General features: G+C 51.5%; 1 protein-coding gene across 3 annotated transcripts; it reads right to left on the minus strand.

Moving 5' to 3' along the window:
• Positions 1 to 8,421, minus strand: TYSND1 (trypsin like peroxisomal matrix peptidase 1). 3 transcript variants are annotated; one of them, XM_006078076.4, is made up of 4 exons: positions 6,597 to 8,390; positions 4,559 to 4,689; positions 3,365 to 3,550; positions 1 to 953 (listed from the first exon to the last, which is right to left on the minus strand). In XM_006078076.4, exons 1-4 carry the CDS (start codon positions 7,766 to 7,768, stop codon positions 736 to 738), a joined length of 1,707 nt encoding a protein of 568 aa, XP_006078138.3. In that variant the 5' UTR covers positions 7,769 to 8,390; the 3' UTR covers positions 1 to 735. The 3 variants fall into 3 exon arrangements, 2 of the variants coding, with proteins under 2 accessions (XP_006078138.3, XP_025140462.3); XR_003109060.3 differs by having other exon boundaries at positions 816 to 953; positions 3,114 to 3,550; positions 6,597 to 8,415; XM_025284677.3 differs by lacking the exon at positions 3,365 to 3,550 and having other exon boundaries at positions 6,597 to 8,421.
• Between the last annotated feature and the right edge of the window lie 1,343 nt (positions 8,422 to 9,764).

Genomic DNA, 9,764 nt, shown 5'->3' on the forward strand with positions numbered 1-9,764 from the left:
TGACGTATAAGGACTCATCCCTTGGAGGTCCTGTTTATTCCTGAACCCCAACCAGACAGCCCAGCAAGACACATTCCACTCCTCCACCCCACCCCAGATCCCTGAGGCCCATTTCACGGGCTGGAAAACTAAGGCACTGTGTGTGAGTGCCTCAGAGGTCAGGGCACCTGACATACGAAAAGCCGGGAGTCCTGGCTTCCAGGGATGCCACTGCTGGTCCACGGAACAGGATGATGCTTTTTCTTGCACCTCTGGTCTTCGGAGCAGAGCCCCTCTGCTGAGGTTTTCTGAGGAAGCCCCGTTGCCCTGTCAGCCCCATTCTGACCGAGGGCAGAGAGGAGCCAAGGCCCCAGGGAAGATGCTGCTCCAGGTGGCCAGCGATCATCAGGTGACAGGGGACAGACTCGAAACCAGGACTGGGCCTGTCTTGCAGCCAGCATCTCTGTCAGGACCAGGGCTGTTGTACGGCTGTCCTGAGCTCGCCAGAAGGGAAGGGACAGAGCTGAGTCTACTGTCAGGGGGCAGAGAGAGAAAGCGCCCCCAAACGGCCTGCCCGGTAAGAGGTCCCCAGAGGCCAAAGAGAAGTTTGGTCCAGACTCCAGAGCTGAGCAAGGTAGGTAGTGAAGGGGAGGCAACTGGGCTCTGGTGGGTCCCGTCTGGATCCTGAGGCTGCCAGCATCAGCCCTCCCCACGGCATCAGAGGGCTGCTCTCCCCAGCAGAGGGGTGACACAGCTTCAGAGCTTGCTCTGCAGGGCCTCTGCTGGGGGCCGCTGCAGCCGCCACACCACCCTCACTGGCTCGGAGGCGCGGTCTAGCTGGCGGAAGCCGCCCAGGTCGCCTGTCTGGCTGTACTGCTGCAGGGCCGGCTGGAGCACCGTAATGGGGATGCTGAAGTTCAGGTGGGGGTATGTGGCCCCCGTGTTATTGTCCCGGGTGTTGCTGGCGATGATGCCTGTTCAGAAGACAGAGAGGAAAAGAGGGCATGAGCGAAGGCGCAGGGAAGGGAGGGAGACCCACCTCTATCCTGGAGGCCCTGGGCCTGTCGGGGGCGGGGGTGCTGAATACCCCTCATAGTGACAGACACCAGGCTTCATGTATCGACATAGGCCCCTCACGCCCCAGTCCTCCTTCCTGGCTTTACTTTCTCCCTAACGCTATCAGTATCTGACACTATGTCTCACTTATTTTGGTATTTTTCTCTCCAACTTCTGTTATCTTTCAGCTCCATGAGGGCCGGGCTGCTGTGTTTTATTCATAATCTCCCCAGGACCTGGAAGAGTGCCTGGGATAGCGGGACCTCAACAAGAACTTATGGAGTGAATGAATAAATGAATCAGACTCACACAGAAGTTTTGGGTGGCCGGCTCAGTGCATGTGTATGAATTTTTTGAAGAAAACTTTAGGAGTCTTGCCCAAATAGTACAGAGTTCCTGTACATCCAGCACCCAGCTTTTCCTTACGTCACCACACCACATTGATCAAAACCAAGAAATTAAGCTTCGTGAAATGCTATTAACTAAAGTACAGAACTCACTTGGATGGACCAGGGTTTGCACTAATGCTCTTTTTCTGATCCAGGAACCCACATGGCATTTAGTCATCATGTATCCTGGGTCTCCTCCTGAGTCACTTCCAGTCTCTATCTTCCACAGCCTTGACACTTTGAAGAGTACAGGTTAGTTATTCTGTAGAATGTCCCTCAATTTGGGTTGACCTGATGTTTTCTCACGATTAAGACTGAGGTGATAGGGCGTGTCTGGTAGTCCAGTGGTTAAAAATCTGGCTTACAATACAAGGGACACCAGTTCAATCCCTGGTCTGGGAAGATCCCCTATGCTATGGGGTAACTAGGCCCATGTGCTACAACTACTGAGCTTCATTTCTCCTACATTTATTAATAGAAATTCTTCCATAAGGGAAAGCTATCCTTTGTCTCCATTTTAAAATTCATTCAATGTTAACTTATATTAGTATAGACTCACAAGTATTCATTCTTTTCTTGGGTTACAATCCAATACTACTGCTATTTGTTTTGTTGCTCAAATTGTTCCAACAGGAGCTCCTTCACAGCTCTTAGGTTTTTCAACATTTGACACGCTCATCATTTGTTTTTTCTTAGTTTCCTTCATTTCCAGCACCACAAAGTAGCCCTGGAATCAGTCAGTTCCTGGTTCTTTTTATTAGAGAATGACTCTTAGAAACCAAGATCTGGACTCTCGGCATGCTCATTGCAACTGGAGTGTCACTGGCTTCTAGCCCCTCTCAGCAGACCGAGATAAGAGACAAATGTACACACACACACACAAACTCATGCATACACACATTTATATTTATCTCTGTACCCACTTATCTGTATACATCTTTTAGAAGGTCAACCAGTATATGGGAGAAAGATGGAATGCAGACTAGGATGAATGTACCTAACTGTATTTCAAATGAATCACATAACCATTCTGAAGGGGAAGGAGCTAATCTAAGAAACTTTGGAAAACAGCCTTTTGACTGGACACTTTAAGGCTAAAGAACGGTACTCGCTCAAATATTGTCTTCTAGTTGGTAAATTGGTTTCTCACAGGGATGTGGTTAGGAATTCTGAAAGTACTTTTTTTGTACACTACAGCTGAAGAAATAAGTAAATCTACTGCAGCTAGCAACAGAAAGGCAACGTTTCTCACTGTAGGAGAAAGCAGTCAGAAGTGGGGAAGGCTTGCATGAACCCTGTGTGCTGGACTGGAGGTGGACGTATCCATATGGACCCATGGTTGGCTTTTTTTTAAACAGATTTTTTTTAAAAAAACTTAAGTTCACAGAATTTTTAAATTGAAAGATTTAACAAACACATATTTATTTAAAAAAAAAAAAAAAAGAGTTCACACTTTCTTGTGAAAAACTGTAAAGTCAGCCAGTGTTAGGCCCACATATCTTTGTAATGAGGCAAGAATGTGCTGGAGTTGAGTGGTGTTCACCCCGTTTCTCCTTTGCCCTCCACTCACTGAAGATATTCACTCCTTCACTTTACCTGCCCAACTGGTAGGTTGGGCTTTTGAGTTTGTGACCCTTGGACGCATCCAACTACTGAGTTTCACAGATCAAATGATATTAAGTGACTTACCTAAGGTCGTGGAGTGCCTTAATGGCAGAGAAAGGACTAGAACTCAGATCTCTTCCCTCCAAGCCCAGCATCCATCCTCTCCGACCTCAGAAGCACAACAGTCCAAAAAACCTTGGCTAATTACCCCTGGGCATAAGGCCCATCATCTTTCCAGACAGAGGGTGTCTCCTAGGGCTGGCCACTGAGCACTCGTGGGTGGGACTGAGGCTCTGGCCAGGGGAAAGCTGGGAGACGGCAGAGGAGCTGGTTACCCAGGAGGTCCCCGGAGCAGGCAGAGAAGAGAGGTCCCCCGCTGGAGCCACCATGCACGGCACAGGTGGTCTGCAGCATCACCGGCGTGTCATCCACCTGCACCACAGCCGACAGGATGCCTGAGGTCACCGAGGGCCCGCAAGCCTGGCCGAAGACACCGAAGCCCACTACACTGACAGCCTCTCCTGCCAGGGAAGGAAGGAGGGTTAAGCTGGGGAGCCTCCTCTGTCTGGCAGGACTCACACACTCGCCAAGCCCCCCCACCCCCGCCAACCAGTCCTTTCTGAATTTCCAAACCCTGTCTGCCTTTCTAGTTTCTGCTCAGATGCCTGTTGCCTCCATGAGAACTTTCCCCAGGCCCCTACAGAAAGAGGTCAGGACCTCCACTGTATCTGCTCCATCATTTCTCTTCAGCCCTCATTCCCTTTCTGGACTGGGTAGTCACTTTTTAGGATTCCTAGCATCTAGCCAGGCACTCAATACATGTTTGTGGAATCAACACCCAACTCCTGGGACTAAAAAGTCTATTGGTGAAAATAAAATGCTGACAATAACTACAAATGGGCACCACTTTCCTTCACCAAGTGCTTTACAGGCAATATTTCACCCAGCCCTCACAAGACCTAGGGGTAAGTAGCATTATCCCCATTTTACAAATGTGGAAACCGAGACAAAGAATATTAAGTTGCCTCTCCAAGGATACAGGGCTAGTAAGTGGCAGAAGAGATGCCAATGCAGTGAGCTCATAATCCTTGTTACGTTAGAAAAAAATCACATCCACAAACCAAAACATCTGGTACTTCTGTGGCAGCATCACGAGGCCTTTCACTCCAATCATGCCACTGGAGCCTCACAGACCAGCCTGCAGTGTTATGAGGAGTCCTCAAGGTTCAGCACCTCCACACTACACTGCTGCAGGGCCTCAGGAAAAAGACATGCTTTACCTTCTGCTGGGAATTCCACCTGCCCCCCAGCACCGTGGGCATGCTGAGCACAGCAGGGAGGCCTCTAAGAGCAACTCCAGCCAAAGCACTGTAACCAGGACGCAACAAGGTGCCAGCTTGACTCGTTACTCCAGCAGGGGTGGGGAAGGAAGCTGACCTGAGGGGCTGACCCCTGATCTGTAGGCTTGATGTGCCCAACACTGATTTTCTAAGGTCCTTTCCTGACCAAAGGGACCCTTTATTCATTACCTTCATGGAAATGCTCAGCGGGCACAGGTACAGGGACACCATCTAGGTCCGCCTTCAGTCTCACAACTGCTATGTCATAGGGACACGTCTCCTGGGTGGCAAACACCACACGTCCCCAGATTATGGCACTCCTGGATACAAGAGAAACAAAATGACAGGCTAGCTTTCCCAACTTTTAGCACTGGGAGGAAGCAAAATAATGAGTAACAGTAAAAATCATGAACTCGGGACTCAAAAGATTTGGTGTTAGCCCTGGAACATACCCGCAAGCAACTCTGGGCACATCACTTAGCTGTTCTGTGGAATTTCCAAATATGCTTTACCAAGTGCAGAGTACCTCTATATACAGGTTCCTGCACGTTATCATGATCACAGACACCCAGCACCCAGGGAGCGCTGTGGGCCAGGCCTGGTGTTAATGTTCTATGGACATCATTTCATTTAGTCCTCAGAGCAGCCCCATGAACTAGACACTGGTATTATCTCCATTTCAGATGGTGCTTTTGAGGCCCAGAGAGGCTGAGTAAATATATCTCACAGTCACACAGTTAGTGGGAGAAAGCAATGGCACCCTACTCCAGTACTCTTGCCTGGAAAATCCCACAGATGGAGGAGCCTGGTAGGCTGCTGTCTGTGGGGCTGCACAGAGTCGGACACGACTGAAGCGACTTAGCAGCAGCAGAGCAGCATACAGTTAGCGGGAGGAGCCAGGGCTGATTTTCCCAGGGTCTTCCTTTTCTCCTCATTTGATACCAACAGTCTTGTCATTTAGTGGGACACACATGATACAATTTCATCCTCTGGGTCCGTGTTTATATAGATGCTAGCACTTCTATAGCTCTTACTATGTGGCAGTAGCAAGACTTTACATGTCAATTCCTGGGAAAGCAGCTTAGACAGATTAAGCACATTGCCCAAGATTATGCATGGCTGCCTGTTACACACACTGCAGGAGTAGCTTCCAGGAGACCTGGTGGGTTCCCTAGGAGCAAGAGTATGTTGGGGTGGGGGACGGTGGGAGGGGGGAGGAATTGGGGACCACACACGGAGGAAAATTCTCAGTATCTGTCTTCCCTATAAAGTCATAGCCATCCTGTTGATTGTCAGAGGGGATTTCTATGGCAAAGCCAGGCTGGGTTAACCTTGGAAGTTCAGTAGAGGCGTTTGGGAAGATCTGGGCTGAGAAGTTGGGTTGGACCACGTACAGGAGAACAACAAGCAGTAACACCAAGGTGCTATAGTGCTTTGCTTTGGCCTAGGTAAAGCACCTGGGATTACAGAAGAAACAGAAAGAACACGTATTAGAAAATCAAGCCAAGAAGCCAAGGATGCCGACTCCACTGTCAGAGCAAGTGAAAGTACATGACAGCAAAAGTGCTTTCCTTGCAGAGAGGGGACAAATGACTGTCTGAAGTCCTAAACTGGTGGCCAAGACCACCCCACAACTGTTCAAAATATACCTATTTGCCTGGGCCCCACTCTAATATTCTTACTAGGTAGAACCCCATATCTGTCATTCTGATCCAGAAGGGATGTTCTGGTTAAGATCTAAGAGATAAACCAAGTAAGAGTAACAGGCTCCTCTCCTACTCCAGGAGGGTGGCACCCTGGGCCCCTGGCATTTCACTAGGCATTCAGGGGAAAGAGAACAGGGTTAGGAAGACTCCATTCAAGGGCCTCTGGGTGTGTGTGGGTGCAAGGCTGAGACAGAGGAGTTGCCCAGAAGGAATTCAGACTGGGAGTGGGAGCTCAGTGATGCTTAGTCAGGGATGCTGAACGGTGCCACAGATCTCCAGAGTTGCTTGGCATCTTGCCCAAGTCCCATTCACCCTCTGCCGGAGGCACAGAACTCCCTACTCTGGGGTTCTGAGTACCATGGATGAGAGGAGGGTCCCAGGCCCCTACACACAGTGCACCACCAAGGCATGAGCCTGAGACCAGAAGGCCTCCATAGTCCTCAGGATTATGACCTGAGGCCTGGGATCTAGTCCTGACAACTGGTGAGGGAGTGGAGTGCGGGCAACCTTCAGGGCCTTACTTGGGGGTGGTGGAGCGCACCAGGACCCTCGCCGTCTCCCGAGGGGCCACATGCCGGCAGGTCACCACGAGACGGGGCGCCACGGCCACTCCGGAGCCCCAGACAGAACCACACTCCACCAGCACGGCCGCAGCTGCCCAAGGGGGCCCGGGGTCTCGGTATCGGAGGGGCAGGCCCCACGGGGCACCCATCTCAGGCGGTAGGAGGGCAGCCAGGGCGGCAGTCTCGGGGTGAAGGCGACAGAGGGCGGCTCGGGCGACGCTGAGCAGTGGGGCGGCGGCGCAGAGCAGCGTGAGGCCCACCCACTCGCGGGCCTTCCAGCAGAGGGGTGCAGCCACCAGCGCCACCAAAGCCCCCGCGGGCCGCGACGCGAACACGCCTCCGCCCTCCGTGCCTGGCAAGCAGCGGGCATCGGTGAGCAGCAGCGGGCCGGCTGAGTTGCTGAGCACGCCGCGGCTGAGCGTATTGAGAAAGATGTCCGGGCAGAAGGCCCCGAACGGGGAGCCGCAAGCCAGAAGCGGTGCGCCCTTGGGCACGTCCCCGAGAGGCGCCACGGCCAATACCGGCCCTCGCTCCTCCGCCTCCTTCTCCATCTCCGGCCGCACGCGAAGCAGCGCGAACCACCCCAGCGCTCTCAGCTGGTCCTCCTCCTCTTCCTCCGACACCTCATCATCCGGTGCTGCGTTTGAGAAGCGCCACTGCTCGGCCTCCTCGCCGCCGAAAAGGTGCACGAAGTGGCCCCGGAAGGCCGGGCAGCTCAACAGCAGCAGAAGCTCGGCGGGGCGCGGGGGCTGCAGTGGCCGCCCGCGGGGCCGGGCGGGCGGGCCGGGTTCCAGGCCGGCGCACTGGGGCGTGCACAACCCCGGGCGACCCCGCTCCGCGCGGCCTGCCGGACTTGCGGCGGTTGGGCCCCACTGCACGTGCAGGCGCAGGTCGTCGCCGCAACTGTCGCCGGGCAGGAAGGCGGCGCTCGCAGCGGTCAGCGCCCCGCTGCCGGCCCGCAGGAAGGGGGTGAAGATGCCCCCATGGCACAGCACCAGGCCCGGGCGACGGTTCAGGATCACCCCGCTGCAGCTCCACGAGCCTGCCTCGGGCTGCCCTGCCCGGGAGGCGCTCACCACGCAGCCCGCCTGCTCAGCTGCCCTCATGGCGAGCCCCCACTGACGCCCCATGGCCTCCGGGACGGCACACCGAAGGCTTCTCGGAGAGCGAGCGAGCGAGCAAGGACCACGACCGGAACCAGCTGATCCCACGTAGCGCCACCCAAAGCTGGAAGCAAGAGGCGCAAGCACTGTCCCAGGGCTTCCTCGTCAGGCCGGATTGGCTAAACCCCATTGGCTGGGCAAGGGGCCGAGTCCTGATTGGCTGCTGAGGCTGACCCCACCTTTCCCCGCCCTAGACCGTTCAGGTCACCTGAGCAATGTAAGCGGGAGCGGAGGACTAGCCCCGGGAGAGTGACAGGAATGTGGCCTTTACCGGGAGATAAGGGCGTGCTGGTCCTTCGGAGCCTAGTCTCATCTCCGTTCGCTGAGCTGCAGGAAAGGGACTACAAATATGTGGTGCCGTGCGTAGACTTGCCCAGTCCCTAACGGGTCCCAGTCAGTATCTGCCCAGGTGTAGGAGACATCTGACCTCTGATCCCTGGGATAAGACGGGCAAAGAAGCCGTTCTGTACTTTTAAATTTTGTAAGTAAACCGTACAGCAGTCCACATAACAGAGCTCATAATATACAACTCGGGTCTTTTGATGCCAAAGACCACGCTACCAATCTCATGGAAACTGGATTTGCTCAAAATTAAAATTGGCCTTCAAAACTGATAAACAGTTGTTGTTTAGTTGCTAAGTAGTGTCCGACTTTTTGTGAACCCATGGACTGTAGCCCGCCTGGCTCCTCTCTCCATGGGATTTCCCAGGCAGGAATACTGGAATGGGTTGCCATTTCCTCCTCCAAGGGATCTTCCCCACCCAGGTCTCTTGCATCTCCTGCATTGGCAGGCAGATTCTTTACCACTGAGCCGCCAGGGAAGCCCAGGATAAACAATAATTGAAGTCAAAGTTTTAAATTACACAACCCTATAATTGGCAGTATACACATTTCATATAAAGACATTTATATGGTTTATATAGTATTTATCTAGGTTAGGGGTTCCTTTTTCTGTAAAGGGCCAGAGTGTAAATAGATCACAGTTTGTGAGCCATGTAGTCTCTGTCTCAAATACTAAGCTCTGCTGCTGTAGCGTGCAAAAGCTAAAGGAGTGGGATGGCTGTGTTCCAATAAAATCTAATTCAAATTACAAAGAGTTTCAATTTTTTATCATTGTAGCATGTCACAAAATTGCACTTTTTTCCCCCTCACAGATCATACAACAGGCAGCAGGCCAGATAGGGACCACAAGCTATAGTTTGCCACCCCTAATCTTTTCCAATGAAGTCACCCTGAAGGCAGAGGAATACGAACAAGTGTGTTTTGGATATCTCTGAAGCAGACACCACAAGCTAGACATTTTATGAAGGTCTGTTTATCATACTATCAACTAAAGTACACATTAATTTTAATGGAATTATTTTAGGAGATATTTATGTCAGCATTAATGAAAAACATTCAATTGCTACATTACATAACCTTTCTAGTCAATTTTTGAATAAATTAATGCTGCTTGGTTTTATCTGCAACACAATACAGGGTAATGTTCAATATTTCCAGTCACACAAACCTGTCTGAGAAAGGGAAATGATCCATTATAGTATGAAGCAGTACTGAAATCAGCAGTTTTCCCATAGCAGGTACTGTCTTCTTTTAGTTCTGACACAGAAGATGGCTTATCACAGTAAAATCTGACTATCCAACTTCCCAGCAATTAAGAGTGTTTCTTTCTCTCCAGAGTGATGCTCAAGCCTCCAGCATGAACTGTTTGCATCAGGTTTTTCTCTATTTACAACACATCACAGTAGAGTCCTGACCCCCTGAGTGCTGGGCTCATTGACTCAGCCTTTAATTTTTATGCTCTGATCTGACTCAAGTAGCACAAATAAATTCATATAAATGTAAAACCCATGCCATCATTTCACAGTATGTTTCAAGCTCAAGATGTCTCCGGTAATTTAATACTCAGTCAAAAACAACCTGCTGCATTTTGCTTCCCATTCTATTTTATCCCAGTACTTAA

This window comes from Bubalus bubalis, chromosome 4 (genome assembly GCF_019923935.1).
Source record: "Bubalus bubalis isolate 160015118507 breed Murrah chromosome 4, NDDB_SH_1, whole genome shotgun sequence".
Classification (NCBI taxonomy): domain Eukaryota; kingdom Metazoa; phylum Chordata; class Mammalia; order Artiodactyla; family Bovidae; genus Bubalus; species Bubalus bubalis.